The sequence below is a fragment of the Rhinoraja longicauda genome, chromosome 7, assembly GCF_053455715.1.
Source record: "Rhinoraja longicauda isolate Sanriku21f chromosome 7, sRhiLon1.1, whole genome shotgun sequence".
NCBI classification, from domain to species: Eukaryota; Metazoa; Chordata; class Chondrichthyes; order Rajiformes; family Arhynchobatidae; genus Rhinoraja; species Rhinoraja longicauda.
In genome coordinates this window covers 8,826,210-8,846,008 of record NC_135959.1, presented here as the reverse complement: position 1 = coordinate 8,846,008, position 19,799 = coordinate 8,826,210, and the positions used below count along the sequence as shown (strand labels likewise).

Here is a 19,799-nt window from a genome sequence, read left to right as displayed (position 1 = left end):
AATGCCTACAACAATGACCACGACAATGCCCGCGACAAGCTACGACAACCTACCGCCTAGGCGATGGCAAGCTGCCGACGACAGGAGACCCAGTCTTCGCGACCTGGAACGTCCACTACGACAGGGACCACGACAACCTACGGCAACCTCCACTTAAACACTCCATGTAATTATGTGCAAAAGATGCAAGGCTGTCGATATCCTTAACCTAGTCCCTATCAGATGTAATGGGCCATTTCAAAAGCAGTTCTACAATCACCAGGCACTCACAATGCTTGCAGTCTGTGGGTGAATGCCAAACTTACACCACAAAAATTGCTGGTTACTAATTTATTACATTGACTTGGACTTGAGCTAAAATTGACGCAGTGGAGTAAAGGGATAATTATGAGTGTTAGGATTTTGTTTGGAATCGATGCTCGCAGCTGAGGCTGAGGTTGAGGTTGGGTGGGAGATGCGGGGGAAAGGGGATTCGATGCGATGCCGCTAGAATTTGACATTTGTAATAAACATTTTGAAAATGTGGAGATCTTGACCTGTCGCGCCATGAAGCCTCCCATTTTGCCGAGGATATCTTTTCACTTTTAGAAATGACATACAGAGCTTTATTTGTCATTCGGTACCGAGGTACCGAACGAAATTACATTGCAGTCACACACAAAAAAAAAAAGAACACAAGACACATGACCCCAACACAAACATCCATCACAGGTACTCCAAACACCCCTTCACTGTGATGGAGGCAACAAAACTTCCACTCCCTTCCCCACGCCCACGGACAGACAGCTCGTCCCCGACCGACCCGCACAGTCCCCGCAAGGGGATGGAAGTCCCCGCGGCCGAGCCGCACCAGGCGCTGAAAAGTCCCGCGGCCGAGCCGGGCGATTGAAGGCCCCGCGGCCGAGCCGTACCGGGTGCTGAAACGTCCCGTGACCGAGCCGGGCGATGGAAGGCCCCGCGGCCGTACCGTGCGCTGCTAAGTCCCGCGGCCAAGCCGCGCCGGACGATGTTAGGTCCCGCAGCCGAGCCGCACCAGCGGTGTAAAATCCAGCGGCCGAGCCGCACCGGGCGATGAAAGGCCCCACGGGCGATGGACGGCCCGCGGCCGAGCCGCGCCCCGCGAGGAAGAGATCTAAAAAGGAAAGGTTTCCCCCACCACCCCCCACCCCACCCCACCACACCCCCCACCCCACCCTCCCACACATACACAGCCAAAAAACAAAAACAAAAACCATCCCAACACCGACACACAACAAAAAAAAGGAAAAAAGACGAACAGACTGCCAGCGAGCCGCAGCCGTTAGGCGCCGCCACACGAATACAAGGCGGAGTGTCAATAGGGAACGAAGGAACGAGGCACCAATCTGGTAAGGAGTCTGCTAAGGAGACTCGGGTCCTTTGACGGGTGTTCACGGTTTAACTGGAAATCCTAAATTCAATAAATTATAATTGGGAGTTGATTTATAGCAGGGGCGTTAGGCGCTGGTCAAACAGCGATAAATTCAATGTCGCTTTTCCAGCACACATCATATTCCGCTTCTGTGTAGGGAGGAATGGCACATGCTGGTTTACACCAAAGATAGACAAGAAATGCTGGAGTAACTCAGGGGGACAGACAGCATCTCTGGAGAGAAGGAATGGGTGACGTTTCGGGTCGAGACCCTTCTTCAGACCCTTCTTACGACCCGAAACTTCACCCATTCCTGCTCTCCGGTGATGTTGCCTGTCCTGCTGAGTTACTCCAGCATTTCGTGTCTATCTTCAAATAATCTTCTGCTCTTCCCTAACACCAAAGGCCGTTTTCCTCGGGGACATTTCTTGAGTTTATCTCCACGTCAGGTGTCCGCCCACCTTTGACAGCATCGCGGTCTCCGCCCCTCCTTCCACAGCTGGCTGTTGCTGCTGGACTTCTGTAGGCTTGTATACACTGGAATTTAGAAGGATGAGAGGAGATCTTATCGAAACGTATAAGATTATTAAGGGGTTGGACACGTTAGAGGCAAGAAACATGTTCCCAATGTTGGGGGAGTCCAGAACCAGGGGCCACAGTTTAAGAATAAGGGGTAGGCCATTTAGAACTGAGATGAGGAAAAACCTCTTTAGTCAGAGAGTTATGAATCTGTGGAATTCTCTGCCTCAGAAGGCAATGGAGGCAAATTCTCTGAATGCATTCAAGAGAGAGCTAGATAGAGCTCTTAAGGATAGCGAAGTCAGGGGGTATGGGGAGAAGGCAGGAACGGGGTTCTGATTGAGAATGATCAGCCATGATCACATTGAATGGTGGTGCTGGCTCGAAGGGCCGAATGGCCTCCTCCTGCACCTATTGTCTATTGACGGGTTTTGACAGTTCTGTCAGTTTTGACTGTAAGCGATAACCTATCACACCAGGCGACAACTTGCAACAGCGCCCACGACAAGCTACGATCATTGGCGACAAGCTACGATCATTTCACTGAACATCTTGTATATGTGACAAATAAACTTGATTTGACTTGACAAGGCAGCTGTCGTCGAAAAATTTTGAGCAGGTAAATTTTTCCACGACGAGCCGAGATCTACTACGACAATAGACAATAGACAATAGACAATAGGTGCAGGAGTAGGCCATTCGGTCCTTCGAGCCAGCACCGCCATTCAATGTGATCATGGCTGATCATTCTCAATCAGTACCCCGTTCCTCATCTCAGTTCTAAATGGCCTACCCCTTATTCTTAAACTGTGGCCCCTTGTTCTGGACTCCCTCTAACGTGTCCAACCTCTTATACGTTTCGATAAGATCTCCTCTCATCCTTCTATTGAAGACCCCTCACAATCATGCCCGCGACACCCTGGCGAATGTGCGGCGATAGCCTAGTTGCTGGCAGTTGCTATAAAATCGCCTAACTGGGACAGGCCCTTTAGACTAGAGGTCATCAAAGTCAAAGTCAAAGTCAAAGTCAACTTTATTGTCAATTTCCAGTTAGTTTACACAGACAGAAAATCGAAATACCGTTTCCCACAATCCCGAGGAATAAAGTGCATTAAATTAAGTTAAAATTAAAAAGGCACAGCAAGCAACAATCAATCAATATAAAATATAGTCACTTCAATGAAAAAAAGATGAAGATGAATATATTACAATAAAAAATAATGAACAGTAGTGCAAAGCCTGTCCATAGCAGCGTTAAAAAAAGTGTCTGGTGCTGGATGTGCGTGTGTGTGGGGTGTTAAAGTCCAGGTCCAATGGGGGCAGGGGAGAGAGGAGGGAGGGAGGGGAGAGAGTTCAGCATCCTGACTGCCTGGTGGAAAAAACTTCTTTAGTCGGGTGGTGCTCAACCTCAGGCTGCGAAACCTTCTCCCTGAAGGCAGGAGGGTGAAGAGGCTGTTGGAGGGGTGGGAGGGGTCACCCACAATGCTCAATGCTTTGCGGGTGAGGCGGGTGGTGTAAAGGACCAGGAGTGTTGGGAGTGAGGCGCCAGTGATCCTCTCAGCAGTGTTCACTATGCGCTGCAGGGTCTTGCGGCTGGAGGCTGTGCAGCTTCCGAACCACACAGTGATGCAGCTGCTGAGGATGCTCTCGATGGCACCTCGGTAAAAAGTGTACATGATGGGTGTGGGGGCTCCCGCTCTCTTCAGTTTGCGGAGGAAGTAGAGGCGCTGCTGGGCTTTCTTGGCGATGGACGTGGTGTTGTTGCTCCAGGAGAGATCCTCGGTGATGTTCACCCCCAGGAATTTGGTGCTGCTCACATGCTCCACAGCAGCACCATTGATGGTCAGTGGGTGGGGGTGTTGGGTGTGCGTTCTCCTGAAGTCGACAACAATCTCCTTTGTTTTCTCCATATTCAGGAAGAGATTGTTGTCTGTGCACCACGCGTCGTTGTTGCTGATGAGACCCACCACGGTTGTGTCGTCCGCAAACTTGACGAAGTGGTTGGAGCTGTGGGTGGGTGTGCAGTCGTGGGTCAGCAAGGTGAAGAGCAGGAGGCTTAACACACATCCTTGTGGGGCCCCCGTACTCAGCGTGATGGTGTCCGATGTGTTGCTGCCGACCCGTACAGACTGGGGTCTGGCAGTGAGGAAGTCCAGCAGCCAGTTGCAGAGAAGGGTGCTGAGGCCCAGATTTGTTAGTTTACAAACCAGCTGCTGGGGGATGATGGTGTTGAATGCTGAGCTAAAGTCTATGAACAGCATCCTAACATATGAGTTTTTAGTGTCCAAGTGGGTGAGGGCTGGGTGTAGAGCAGAGGAGATGGCATCCTCAGTGGACCGCTTAGCTCGATATGCAAACTGAAACGGGTCCAGGGAGGGGGGGAGGTTGGATCTGATCTGCTTCATGACCAGCCTCTCGAAGCACTTCATGATGGTTGAAGTCAGCGCTACAGGGCGGTAGTCGTTGAAGCAGGATGGAGAAGACTTCTTGGGCACAGGTATGATGGTGGTTTCTTTGAAGCACGAGGGAACAACAGCCTGGCTCAGGGAGATGTTGAAGATGTCTGTGAGGACATCTGTGAGCTCAGCTGCGCAGTCTTTTAGCACACGACCAGGAATGTTGTCAGGTCCAGAAGCTTTCCGGGTGTTAATCCTTAACAGTGTGCTCCTCACACTGCCTGGAGACAGACAAATAGCCTGGTCGTTGGGGGGGGAAGTTGTTTTCTGCGCAGGTGTGTTGCTCTGTGCTTCAAAGCATGCGAAGAAGCCGTTGAGGTCGTTCAGGAGAGAGGTGTCACTGTCACAGGTCTGTGGTAAGGGTTTGTAGTCCGTGATAGTCCTAATACCTTTCCACAGGCTCCGTGTGTCTCTGCTGTCACTGAAGTGGGCTGTGATGCGCCGGGTGTAGTGTTGTTTGGCTTTCCTGATGCCACTGGAAAGGTTGGTCCTGGCTGCTCTGAGACCGGCTGGATTGCCCTCTCTGAAGGCAACGTTGCGGATCCTCAGCAGCCCATGGACCTCCCCTGTCAGCCATGGCTTCTGGTTAGCCCGGATGGTGATGGCTCTGGTGTGGGTCACATCGTCAATGCATTTGGTGATGTAGCCTGTAACTGTCTCTGTGTATTCCTGAATGTTGGTTGTGTTGTTGTATGTTGCTGCCTGCTTGAACATGTCCCAGTCTGTAGTCTCAAAGCAGTTTTGGAGTGCAGCTGTGCTGTCCTCTGACCATAAACGTACCTCTTTTGAAACCGGTTTGGTGACTTTCACCCGGGGTCTGTATGCCGGTTTCAGCAGAATGGTGAGGTGATCAGAGAGGCCGATGTGGGGGAGGGGGGAAGCCTTGTATGCTCCTTTGATGGTCGTGTAAACAAGTTCCAAGGTGTTGTTTTCTCGTGTTGGGAAATCAACATGCTGGTATACTTTAGGCATGACAGTTTTTAGGTTAGCATGGTTGAAGTCCCCAGCTACGATGAGAAAGCCATCTGGGTGTGCTGTCTGCTGCTCAGAGATGGCCCGGTACAGTTCACAGAGATGTCATAGCCTCAGAATTAAAGTACATTCCTGGAGGATGGAGATGAAGAGGAATTTCTTTAGTCAGAGGGTGGTGAATGTGTGGAATTATTTGCCACAGAAGGCTGCCGAGGCAAGATCAATGGATATTGTTAACGCAGAGATAGATAGACTCTTGATTCGTACAGGTGTCAGGGGCTATGGGGAAAAGGCATGAGAGTGGGGTTCGGAGGGAGAGATAGATCGGGCTTGATTGAATGGCGGAGTAGACTCGATGTGCCAAAATGGCCTAATTCTGCTCCTATCACTTATGGCCTAATGGCCTTAATGCGGGGACCATGGTTAGCAGGGGGAAAAGAATGTTCCACAGAGAGATAGCATGGATGTATTTTATGCTCTAACAATCCAACATTTCTATGATTAATACAATACGTCTAAATCATTCGAATCAGCCAATGTTCAATTGTTTCATTCCGTAAAGTGCTTTGAGATGTTTTGAGGAATGCATACAGAACCGTTGAGTTGTACAGCAGCGAAACTGACCCTTCCGCCCAACTTCAATTGTTTAAGTATTTGCATCTGGGTCCTAATTATAATGGAATATCCTCAATTTTTCAAAGGTAACAGATGGAAATGGGAACAATCAAGAAGATTTCCCCAACCTAATCTTCTATTCAATTAGAACATGGATGATCCCATGTTTAATTCACATCCCATCTTAATAACGTTCCAGAATAATTTCCGTAACAGCAGTTTTTTCGATCACAGTTTTGAATATATGTGCACCAATTAAGTCTGCATTGCAATAAAGATTTCAATGATGTACAGCCCTGTGTGTAAAGACATCTCTCCCCATCTCATTTCCCAAATGAATGCTTATCCTGGTCTTATAGGTAGTATAAGAAAATAACTGCAGATGCTGGTACAAATCGAAGGTATTTATTCACAAAATGCTGGAGTAACTCAACAGGTCAGGCAGCATCTCCGGAGAGAAGGAATGGGTGACGTTTTGGGTCGAGACCCTTCTTCAGACTGGTCTTATAGGTAGGTAGGTTTATAAAGGCTGGTAGGTTTATTAAAAAATCAGGAGCAGAACAACTGTGACATTGTGCAAACTATTTACTGGGTAAAATGAATTTGTCATTAAGCTCACAATAAGCCATTTTCTAGGAAACAAAGACCAGTGTGGATACATTTCTTAGAATGCATTGAGAAGGGAAATGGCTCAACACCACAATATACATGTTATTTTCTGAAGGATTTATTGTGTGGAGGAGCGAAGCCAGGCCGACTCCTTGCAATTCCAAGCCAGTGCTGACTCCAGGACAATGGACCTCTATGGCCACGTCAAGACTAATATTTATTTAGTAGAATTTGGACATGAAGTGTACAAGATGGCGCCTAAAACATGGCGATGCTTGTGTACTGACACAGTGGGCTCTACTATCTTACAATCTTATACTTGATACGATTGCACCTCATGTGTAGCAGGATTGTCACTAAACTGTGTGCAAAAATGAATTTAAAATTAATGTCTCTGAACCAAGTGACAATAAAATGCGACAAAGTTACAATAAAGTACCATTGAGGTTGGAGTTGCCATGTTTAGACCCGAAACGTCACCCATTCCTTCTCTCCTGAGATGCTGCCTGACCTGCTGAGTTACTCCAGCATTTTGTGAATAAATACTCAGGACAATGGACCTCAATGGCCACGTCAAGACTAACATTTATTTAGTAAAATTTGGACATGAAGTGTACAAGATGGCGCCTAAAACATGGCGATGCTTGTGTACTGACACAGTGGGCTCTACTATCTTACAATCTTATACTTGGTACCATTGCGCCTAATGTGTAGCAGGATTGTCACTAAACTGTGTGCAAAAATGAATTTAAAATTAATGTCTCTTAAAATTAAGTAACAATAATGCGACAAAGTTACAATAAAGTACCATTGAACCATTGAGGTCGGAGTTGCCAAGTTTAGATCACCTAATTGAATGAATGAGCAGACCTTAAAATCCTTGTGGCCTACTCCTGCACTATTTCTCGTCCCGTGTTCCTGTGTAAATAAAGCCATTTTAGATAAATCAATAGTACGGCACGGTGGCGCAGCGGTAGAGTTGCTGCCTTACAGCGCTTGCAGCGCCGGAGACCCGGGTTCGGTCCTGACTATGGGTGCTTGTCTGTACGGAGTTTGTACGTTTTCCCAGTGACCTGCGAGGGATTTCTCCGAGATCTTCAGTTTGCTCCCACACTCCAAAGATGGACGGGTTTGTCAGTTAATTGGCTTGGGTTTGTATACATGGTGTAAGTGTAAATTATCCCTAGTGTGTGCGTGGGCTTGGGTTAACATGCGGGGAAGGGCCTGTTTCCACGCTGTGTCTCTAAACTAAACGAAAAGTACAAGTTTTATTTTTAGTTTTTAGTTTTAGAGAAACAACACAGAAACAAGCCCTTTGGTCCAGTGCGGGGAGGAAACCGGAGCTGTAAAACTGCACCACTGTTCTGCCCCAGACCAGCTCAATTCCAGCAAAGTATTCATTAAAAAATAAACCACACATCCATCCTTTCAGCTTTTGATAAAACGATTCTTTAATGCACTTGGACAGTTTCATAAATGACTGAGAATTTACAAATCATGCGAAGGCACTGCATTCTGAACATCCGTCTTAACTTGCAGTTTCCAAGAGTCATTTATGGAAGGCAAGCTTAAAACAGAAGTGAAGATGGAGTTTTTAATAACAGATCTGTTTAAGGTAGTCCAAAACACTCCATTGCCTGCCAGCAGCCCTTTCCAAGTTAAGTTTCAGTTTAGTTTAGAGATACAGTGCGGAAACAGGCCCTTCGGCCCACCGAGTCCGCACCGACCGGCGATCCCCACACATTAACACTACCCTACACACGCTAGGGACAATTTACATTTACACCAACCCAATTAACCTCCAAACCTATACGTCTTTGGAGTGTAGGAGGAAACCGAAGATCTTGAATGAAACGCACGCAGGTCACGGGGAGAACGGACAAACTCCGTACAGACAGCACCCGCGGTCTCTGGCATTGCAAGGCAGTAACTCTACCGTTGCACCACCGTGGCACCCTAGATGGATGGCAGTCACTAAAGAAATTCCTCTTGCTTGTTATATTTTTCCCTTCATTTACAAAGCAGGCCAGAAAGCTCAGTCCTAATTGCCTTTAAATTTAAGCAGCATTTGAAAAATATTTAATCTGATGGGTCTGGAGTCTAATATAGACCAGATCAGATGGAGGTGGCAGGTTGCGGTTTGCGAATAACATGGATGACTTTCTATAGAAAGGTCAACACAAAGTGTGGAGTACCTCAGCCGGTCAGGCAACATGAGTAGGAAGGAACTGCAGATGCTGGTTTACGCCGAAAATAGACGCAAAATGCTGGAGTAACTCAGCGGGACAGGCAACATCTCTGGAGAAGGAATGGGTGACGTTTCGGGTCGAGACCCTTCTTCAGTCTGAGATGCTGACTGACCCGCTGAGTTACTCCTTCGTGACTTCTTTCATGAACCAGTGTTCACAGTTCCTTGTTTCTGAATGACTTTCTAGTCTCACTGTTGCTTGGGTTTTTTTGTTTACCAGGTTTATTTAGTTACTTCAACTTAAACTCGCCAGCTACTTGATGGGATTTGAGTTTGTGTGTCTGCACACAGTCCTATCTGAATGAACATGCTACCACAAAAAAACATTCAAGCGCAAAATCTAAGAACGCTACCATGGTAGTACATTTAAAATAAAATAAAATGGATTGCAATGTCAGACATTTAAAAATGTCCTTATGCCCAGTAAATACATTGACAATGAAAACAACTACCATCATTAATACAGGGGAGAAGTGTGTTAAACAATACACTGCATGCCAAAGATAGCTACAAAATGCTGGAGTAACTCAGGGGACAGACAGCATCTCTAGAGAGAAGGAACGGGTGACATTCCTGCATCAGCACTCTTCTGTGTCTTAATGTTAGGTTAACTTGTTCGCTTTTTTTTTTAAACAGCAGACGAAAATCTCATACAATATAAATCTAAAAATCAGAAGTGTCAGTACACAAAAATAAAAAGTTATAATTATATTCACATATTTGTTCTTTTTCAGAATTTCGTACAACAGAGGAATGTGGCTTGTCAGCCTGCAATGTTTGTGCTGAACATGATGCCCATTTAAACTGATCTCATCTGCCTGCCCACGATCCATATCTCTCTATTCCTCCATGTGCTTATCTTTAGACCTCTTAAAGGTCACTCTAGTATCTGCCTCCACCACCACCCCTGGCAATGCGTTCCAGGCCCCCCCTTCCTCTCTCTCTGTGTGTGAAAACATTTGTGTGTGAAAACATTTCTGTGTGAAAAAAACTTTCCCCTCTCGCCTTAAAGCAATGTCCTCCAGTGTGGGAAAAAAACAAACATATTTCCGTATCTATTTGTGTTGGAACCAATTTTCACAATTTAGTTTACTTTAGAGATACAGTGTGGAAACAGGCCCGTTGGCCCACTGAGTGCGTGCCGACCAGCGATCCCCACACATTAATACGATCCTACACACACTGGGGACAGTTTACAATATTACCAACCCAATTAGCCTACAAACCTGCATGTCTTTGGGGTGTGCGAGGAAACCGGAGCACCCACAGAAAACCCACACAGGTCGCGGGGAGAATGTACAAACTCCCTACGAACAGCACCCGTAGTGATGATCGAAGCCGTGTCTCTGGCGCTGTAAGGCAGCGATTCTACCGCTGCGCCAATGTGCTGGAAAATTATTTATTGATATGCATTGTTCTTTATTCATTGGCGCATTGGCGGGTATAATGTTTCGAGAGCTGCAGCATGAAAACAGGCCCTTCGGCCCATCGAATCCACGCTGACCATCGATCCCCCATTCTGATTATTCGATTGAATGGTATCGCAAAATGCTGGAGTAACTCAGAGGGTCAGGCAGCATCTCAGGAGAGAAGGAATGGGTGACGTTTCGGGTCTGTTTAGTACTCTACGACCACGTTTTGACCCAGACTCGCTACCACAGCCACGTCTGTTTAAAAGCTCCACCACAAGATTGAATTGAATGGAATACTTTATTGTCTCATGTGACCAGTCACTGTGAAATTCTTTGCTTGCACACCCAAGGTAGGTCCCACTTTGTTTTCCTCCATCCCCTTCTTCACGGCAATCCCCTAACGCTGGGTCCTCCATTGTCCAGTGTTCCCCGCCCTCCCTCACCATGGTCCCCCTCCACAATGGGTCCCCCTTTGTTCCTTCCCTCCTTCTATGTTCCATGTAATCTAGTTCTATGGAGCCCCACTCTCACATCCACTCACTACGCAATATGGGCAATTTTACAGAGGTCGATCAACCCACAAACCCGCACGTCCTTGAGGTGATGGAGGAAACCGGAGCGCCTGGAGGAAACCCACACTAGTCACAGGGAGAACGTGCAAACTCCACACAGAGGTATTGAACCCGGGTCTCCGGTGCTATGAGGCAGCAGCTCTACCACTTCTTTTGTGAGCAAGTATAAACGTGTTTGCTGCAGGAAAGAGGCACGGTTTTGACAACTGCATTTGGCACACTTGAAATGTCAATAGACAATAGACAATAGGTGCAGGAGGAGGCCATTCGGCCCTTCGAGTCAGCACCACCATTCAATTTGATCATGGCTGATCATTCACAATCAGTACCCCGTTCCTGCCTTCTACCCATACCCCCTGACTCTGCCGTCCTTTAGAGCTCTATCTAGCTCTCTCTTGAATGCATTCAGAGAATTTGCCCCCACTGCCTTCTGAGGCAGAGAATTCCACAGGTTTACAACTCTCTGACTGAAAAAGTTTTTCTTCATCTCCGTTCTAAATGGCCCTACCCCTTATTCTTAAACTGTGGCCCCTGGTTCTGGACTCCCCCAACATTGGGAACATGTTTCCTGCCTCTAACGTGTCCAACCCCTTAATAATCTTATATGTTTCATATCATATATATACAGCCGGAAACAGGCCTTTTCGGCCCTCCAAGTCCGTGCCGCCCAGCGATCCCCGTACATTAACACTATCCTACACCCACTAGGGACAATTTTAAAAAATTTACATTTACCCAGCCAATTAACCTACATACCCGTACGTCTTTGGAGTGTGTAGTTATGTAATTATGTCTTTCGATAAGATCCCCTCTCATCCTTCTAAATTCCAGTGTATACAAACATATGACAGTGCCGCCATTCCGGGAATTAACCAAGTAAACCTACGCTGCACGCCTTCAATAGCAAGAATGTCCTTCCTCAAATTTGGAGACCAAAACTGCACACTGTACTCCAGGTGCGGTCTCACCAGGGCCCTGTCTTCCATAGATTACTTTACAGTTGGCAAAGCTGACATTCAAATAAAATCATTCAGAATAAAATCAGTAATACTGTAATTACTCAGCCATCCAGACGACACTTCAGTTAAAAACCTATCTTTTCAATCAACCTTTCAACTGATGACATTGTACAAATTACCTTTATTCTCTTGAATTTATCTCAACTAACCCTTCAGCAGCTTGTGGGTTCCTATAGTATATGGGACTCTGTATTTAACCTCAGTGTTTTCGTTATTTGTCCTGTTACACTCTCAATTTTTTTATTTTATATTTTATTTTATACTGTTCCGCAGGGAACAGTGCTAGCTTCATTCTTGTTCACCCTGTACACTGTGGACTTCAGGCACAGCTCTGCAGACTCCTATCTACAGAAGTTCTCTGACGACTCTGCCATCGTCGGCCTCATCACGGGCGACAATGACAAGGCGTACAGAGAACTGATCAAGGAGCTTGTGGACTGGTGCCAGTGGAACCGCCTCCGGATCAACGCGGGGAAAACCAGGGAGATGGTGGTGGATTTCCGCAGGCGCAGCCAGGTCCCCCCGACACCGGTGAACATCCGGGGAATGGACATCGGGAGGGTGGACTCGTATAAGTACCTGGGCGTTTACCTTAACAATAAATTTGACTGGACCGAAAATACCAATGCACTGTACAAAAAGGGCCAGAGCAGACTTAATCTGCTGAGGAGACTCAGGTCCCTTGGAGCGCAGGGGGCACTCCTAAGGACCTTCTACAACACAGTGGTTGCATCGGCCATTTTCTATGGAGTGGTCTGCTGGAGCAGCAGCATCTCAGCAGCAGAGGGGAAGAGACTTGACAAGCTGATCAGGAAGGCCAGCTCTGTCCTGGGTTGCTCCCTCGACTCAGTGCAGGTGGTGGGAGAGAGGAGGATGATGGCAAAGATAACATCACTGCTGGACAACGACTCCCACCCCATGCAGGACACTGTTACTGCACTGAGTAGCTCCTTCAGTGACCGACTCCTTCACCCCAAGTGCGTGAAGGAGAGATATAAGAGGTCCATCCTTCCCGCTGCTATGAGACTGCACATCCAGCACTGCTCCCAGCAGACCAGTCAACAGTAATAGTAACAGGGCGGCACGGTGGCGCAGCATGGCGGCACGGTGGCACAGCGGTAGAGTTGCTGCCTTACAGCGAATGTAGCGCTGGAGACAGGTTGGATCCTGACTACGGGCGCCATCTGTGCGGAGTTTGTACGTTCTCCCCGTGACCTGCGTGGGTTTTCTCTGAGATCTTCGGTTTCCTCCCACACTCCAAAGACGTACAGGTATGTAGGTTAATTGGCTGGGCAAATGTAGGATAGTGTTAATGTGCGGGAATCGCTGGGCGACGCGGACCCGGTGGGCTGAAGGGCCTGTTTCCGCACTGTATCTCTAAATCTAAAAAAAAACAAATCTAAAAAAAAAATCTAATGGAAAAACACAGCAAATGATGACAATTATCCTTATCTTTATTTTTATTTATAATGAATGTCTCTTGCTACCACTTTGCTGCTGTAGCACTGCAAATTTCCCCAGTGTTGGACAAATAAAGGAATATATATAACATAATAATTATATATAATTATATATAATTATATTAATCTGTGCTGCATATGCTATTAACTGTCTATGTCCTTACTGTTTTAAATTGTATTTTTGTTTAGACCTGCGTGTTTTGTGAAAAGCACTTTGGGTTGCATTCAATTGTATGAAGAGTGCTATCCAAATAAAGTTATTATTATTATTATTAAGGTAATGTTTCAGGTCAATGATTCTCCTGCAAGATTGTTCGTGAGGATTCTTGATCGACGATGACAATTGTTTATGGCTACTTGCTTTCACACAAGGATTGAGGAGGTACTCTGAGGTATACAAAGAGCTGATGGTAGGAGCAGATTTCTTAACTTAAACATCACTTCTGATGCTTTCTTCAATGACAACTGTGCTACATTCTTCATATTTAGAAATTGGTATCTGGTAGCCCAGCCATTTCTGTTGAGGAAGGAAAAAAACTCAGGTTAGTACATCTGTGTTTGGTTTTACTTTTGGATGTAGCAGAAGTGGACCGTTTGGTTTCGACATACATCGTGGAAACTGGCCCTTCGGACCACCGAGTTCAGCCCGACCTTCGATCGCCCTCATCGATCACCGATCATCACAGTGGTGCAGTGGTAGAGTTGCTGCCTTACAGCGCCAGAGACCCAGGTTCAATCCTGACTAAGGGTGCTATCTGTACAGATTCTGTGCGTTCTCCCTGTGACCCTGTAGGTTTTTTTCCATGTGCTCAGGTTTCCTCCCACACTCCGTAGGTTTGTAGTTAAGTTGACTTTGGTAAAATTGTAAATTGACCCTGGTGCGGAGGATAGCGCTAGTGTACAGGGATCACTGGTCGGTCAGGCTTGGTGGGCCGAAAGGCCTGTCTCCACGCTGTTTCTAGTATTTGACATTTCCACCCTGGAAAAAAGTTGTGACTTTCGACAGACGCTCGTAATGCTATATTGATCTATCAGGTTCTCCTTCAACCTTTGGTGCTCTCGAGAAAACTATCCAAGTCTGTCTAACCTCTCCTTGAAGCTCATCCCCAATAATAAAGGCATCATTCTGGTAAAGTAGGAAAAAAGGAACTTCAGATGCAGGCTTATTCCAATGATAGACACAAAGAGCTGGAGCCCAGGCAGCATCTCTAGAGAAAAAGGATGGGTGATGTCTCACTGAGGAAGGGTCCAGACCCAAGATATCACCCATCCTTTTACTCCAGAGATACTGCCTGACCATTCTGGTAAAACCTCTTGTACACCATTTCCAAAGCCTCCACATCCTTCTGGTATTGGGGTGACCAGAGCTACATGCAACACTCCAAATGTGGCCTAACTGAAGTCCTCTGAAGCTGCATCATAGGTTTTTTACTTTTATACTCAATTCCACAGCCAATGAAGGCAAGCATACTATGTGCCTTCTTTACATTCTATCCACTAGTGTTGCCATTTGCAGGGAGTTGTGGACTTGGACTCCGATATCCGTCTGTACGTATATGCTTAAGAGTGCCTCTTGCCCAGAGTAGGGGAATTGAGGACCAGAGGACATAGGTTCAAGGTGAAGGGGAAAAGATTTAATAGGAATCTGAGGGTGGTGAGTGTATTGAACAAGCTGCCAGAGGAGGTAGTTGTGGCTGGGACTATCCCAACGTTTAAGAAACAATTAGACAGGTACACGGATAGGACAAGTTTGGAGGGATATGGACCAAGCGCGGGCAGGTGGGACTAGTGTAGCTGGGACATTGTTGGCCGGTGTGGGCAAGTTGGGCCGAAGGCCCTGTTTCCCACACTGTATCACTCTATGACTATGACTCTCAAGGAACAAGCCATTAATTGTATATATTTACTTGAAACTATAAGTTGCTTGGCTGATGAAGCATTACATCCATCTCTAATACTCAATCAATATTTATTTAAATTACTGGTTGTGACATATCAGGCTTTTTACTTGACCACCAACCTGAAAATCACCGTTGTGCTCCTCAAACAATTCCTTGAACTTCTTCTGCGGATCAGGCACTGGGCGGAACACAATGATTTTGTACCTAAGCAATGTTAAATATATTAATTCATATTAGGTACATTTCCACATTTTTCAACTATTTTGCACATTAACATGGAAGATAGAGCTCCAGTTAGAGAGAACTCTAGGGGCTAGTGGAATCATGGGATATGGGGAGAAGGCAGGCACAGGTTACAGATTGTGGATGGTCAGCCATGATCACATTGAATGGTGGTGCTGGCTCGAAGGGCCAAATGGCCTCCTCCTGCACCTATTTTCTGTTTCCATGTTCGATGAAAGATCGAAGTCGGCCTCGAATTATCACAATTATTCCTTGAAAGTAGCGTCACAGGTAGATAGGGTGGTCAAGAAGGCTTTCAGCACATTGGCCTTCATCAGTCAGAGTATTAAGTATAGAAGGTCATGTTACAACAGGAGGTCATGTTACTGTTTAATTTAGTTTCGTTTTAGTTTAGTTTAGTTTAGGAAACAGGCCCCTTCAGCCCACTGAGTCTGCACCAACTAGCAATTCCCCGCACATTAACACTATCCTACACACTAGGGACAATTTACGTTTATACTAAGCCAATCAACCAAACAAACCTGTACGTCTTTGGAGTGTGGGAGAAGACCAAAGATCTCTGAGAAAGCCCAGGAAGGTTACAGAGAGAACGTGCAAACTCCATACAGGCAGCACCTGTAGTCGGGATCGAACCCGGGTGTCTAGTGCTGTAAAGCGGCAACTCTACCGCTGGACCACTATGCAGTTGTGCAGGTCATTATAGGAGGTCATGTTACAGTTGTGCACATCTCTGGTGAGGTCACAATTGGAGTATTGTGTTCCGTTTTGGTCACCCTGTTATAGGAAACCTTAAACCTATGTCCTCTGGTTCTTGATTCCCTTACTCTGCATTAAAGACTCAATGCATTTGCCCTATCTAATCATCTCATGATTTCATGCACCTCCATAAGATCACCCCTCATTCTCCTGAGCTCCTTGCCATGGAGTCCTAGCCTGCCCAACCTCTCCCTGCAGCCCAGTCCCTCGATCCCTGCCAACTACCTTGTAATTCTTCTCTGTACCCCTTCCAAATTGACAATATCTTTCCTATAACATGCTGCCCAGAACTGAACACAATACTCTCAATGCAGCCTCGCCAATGTCTTATACAACTGGAACATGTCCTCCCAACTTCTACACTCGATACTCTAACTGATGAAGGCCATTGTGTCAAAAGCCATATTTGACTACTTTATGTACAACTGTAATGTTGCATGTTCGTGGTGTTACTTGCGAGCGGAGCACCAAGGCACATTCCTTGCATGTGCGCATCTTTGGCCAATAAACTTATTCATTCATTCATTCTTAACCAGATGCCTTTGAACATATTGTTGGCATAAATTTGACAGAAGATTGTCAAGATGTTTCTTGTGATGGGAGTGAGGTAGACGGCTTGCCAATTTTATGAAGAACTTGTGCCAGGCTTTCAAGATGGTGCCCAAGATGGTGGCCGTTTGCGTGCTGGCCACAGAAGCAGCTCTACAATCACATATTACAATCGCTCCGCACTCTTAAATCTCTATTCCTACAGCAACATACAGTATCTCACTTTAACTATGATACACTGAAAATAGACAATAGACAATAGACAATAGGTGCAGGAGGAGGCCATTCGGCCCTTCGAGCCAGCACCGCCATTCAATGTGATCATGGCTGATCATTCTCAATCAGTACCCCGTTCCTGCCTTCTCCCCACACCCACTGACTCCGCTTTCCTTAAGAGCTCTATCCAGCTCTCTCTTGAATGCATTCAGAGAATTGGCCTCCACTGCCCTCTGAGGCAGAGAATTCCACAGATTCACAACTCTCTGACTGAAAACGTTTTTCCTCATCTCAGTTCTAAATGGCCTACCCCTTATTCTTAAACTGTGGCCCCTTGTTCTGGACTCCCCCAACATTGGGAACATGTTTCCTGCCTCTAACGTGTCCAACCCCTTAATAATCTTATACGTTTCGATAAGATCTCCTCTCATCCTTCTAAATTCCAGTGTATACAAGCCTAGTCGCTCCAGTCTTTCAACATATGAAAGTCCCGCCATTCCGGGAATTAACCTAGTAAACCTACGTTGCACGCCCTCAATAGCAAGAATATCCTTCCTCAAATTTGGAGACCAAAACTGCACACAGTACTCCAGGTGCGGTCTCACTAGGGCCCTGTACAAAATGGTTCGATTGTAATCGTGTATTGTCTTTCCGCTGACTGGATAGCACGAAACAAAAGCTTTTCACTGCATCTCGGTACACATGACATAGAAACATAGTAACATTGAAAATATGTGCAGGAGTAGGCCATTCGACCCTTCGAGCCAGCACCACCACTCAATATGATCATGGCTGATCATCCAAAATCGGTAGATAGACACAGAAAGCTGGAGTAAATCATCAGGACAGGCAGCATCTCTGGAGAGAAGGAATGGGTGACGTTTTGGGTCGAGGCCCTTCTTCAGCTCAAAATCAGTACCCCGTTCCTGCTTTTTCCCATATCCCTTGATTCCTTTAGCCCAAAGAGCCAAATCTAACTCTCTCTTGAAAACATCCAATGAATTGGCCTCCACTGCCTTCTGTGGCAGAGAATTCCACAGATTCACAACTCTCTGGGTGAAAATTGTTTTCCTCATCTCAGTCCTAAATGGCCTACCCCTTCTTCTTAAACTGGGACCCCTGGTTCTGGATTCCCCCCAACATCGGGAACATTTTTCCTGCATCTAGCCTGTCCAATCCTTTTAAGAATTTTTAGTGACAGTTAAGTGACAATAAACAAAACTGTAACCTGAAGAACCCCACCGAAGTTGACTTTGACTTTGTCAAGGCGTCTGGGGGGGGGATCGATGCAATTCTCAGGATCCAAATCACAGGGAGACTCAAGGTGTAAAGGGCACAAAAAGCTGGAGTAACTCAGCGGGTCAGGCAGCGTCTCTGGAGAGAGGTGTAGGAGCTATTTACACTTAGATTAGTTACTGTCATTATATTATGGCTATGTTTAATAATTATTTTTTTTGCATGCTGATTTGATATGTAATGGGGAGTGATTGGGTACGTAATGGGGAGTGTCTACATCTGAAGAGGCTGGCATGGCCACAGAGATTGGTGGTCAGTTTAGTCTCGGAGGATGGAGGGAATGCAGTTTTTTACCATGACCATGACCACGACCACACGGTCTCGACTGTATTGTTTGAAGAAGAAACAGTTGATAAGAACGAAAAGTTATGAAGTATTCTTTTGATCTGTGCTACTTTAATAAAGACCAACTCATCACGAAACAGCGTTTGGAAGATTCGTGTTTGCTATCTCAGTGTGCGGTGTGTGGGTAAGGTATACCTCCGCCCCATCCCCGGGCAATAATAGCTATCGAAGTTGGACTTTGAGAAGGTATAGAAACTGCCATTGCAAGAAGGAATGGGTGATGTATCGGGTCGAGACCCTTCTTCAGACTGGTTAGGGATAAGGGTAACGAGAGGTATAGACGATGTTGTGGAGAGATAAAGAAGAGTGAATGTAAGATATGCAATAAAGGAAACACGCAAGGTATCTTTTTTGCACATCTTTCATTCATTGTTCTTTATCTCTCCACATCATCGTCTACATCTCCCATTTCCCTTATCACTAACCAGTCTGAAGAAGGGTCTCGACCCGAAACATCACCCATTCCTTCTCTTCAGAGTTGCTGCCTCAACTGCTGAGTTACTCCAGCTTTTTGGGTCTATTTTCGGTTTATCTGCAGTTCCTTCCTACACAAGATGTGAAGGGGTAGGCCATTTAGAACGGAGATGAGGAAGAACTTTTTCGGTCAGAGAGTGGTGAAGGTGTGGAATTCTCTGCCTCAGAAGGCAGTGGAGGGCAGTTCGTTGGATGCTTTCAAGAGAGAGCTGGATAGAGCTCTTAAGGATAGCGGAGTGAGGGGGTATGGGGAGAAGGCAGGAACGGGGTACTGATTGAGAGTGATCAGCCATGATCGCATTGAATGGCGGTGCTGGCTCGAAGGGCTGAATGGCCTACTCCTGCACCTATTGTCTATTGTCTATTGTCTATTGACGTTCTTTTAGGAAGGAGATGAGGAGAAATTTCTTTGTGTAAGAAAATAACTGCAGATGCTGGTACAAATCGAAGGTATTTATTCACAAAATGCTGGAGTAACTCAGCAGGTCAGGCAGCATCTCAGGAGAGAAGGAATGGGCGACGTTTCGGGTCGAGACCCTTCTTCAGACTGAGATAGCAAACACGAAATACGTCGCCCATTCCTTCTCTCCTGAGATGTTGCCGGACCTGCTGAGTTACTCCAGCATTTTGTGAAGAAATTTCTTTGGTCAGAGGGTGGCGAATCTGTAGAATTCTTTCCCACAGAAGGCTGTGGAGACCAAGTCAGTGGATATGTTTAAGGCAGAGATAGATAGATTCTTGATTAGT

General features: G+C 46.3%; 1 protein-coding gene across 1 annotated transcript in view; it reads right to left on the bottom strand.

Moving 5' to 3' along the window:
- Positions 1 to 13,301: 13,301 nt before the first annotated feature.
- The window catches only part of LOC144595456 (interleukin-13 receptor subunit alpha-2-like), a 60,801-nt gene continuing 54,303 nt past the window's right edge, over positions 13,302 to 19,799 (bottom strand). Inside the window, exons 10-11 of the mRNA XM_078402964.1 lie at positions 15,293 to 15,377; positions 13,302 to 13,789 (exon numbers count right to left, since the gene is read on the bottom strand). Coding sequence (XP_078259090.1) covers positions 13,703 to 13,789; positions 15,293 to 15,377 — 172 coding nt within the window. The 3' untranslated portion in view covers positions 13,302 to 13,702. The remainder of the gene's footprint in view (positions 13,790 to 15,292; positions 15,378 to 19,799) is intronic.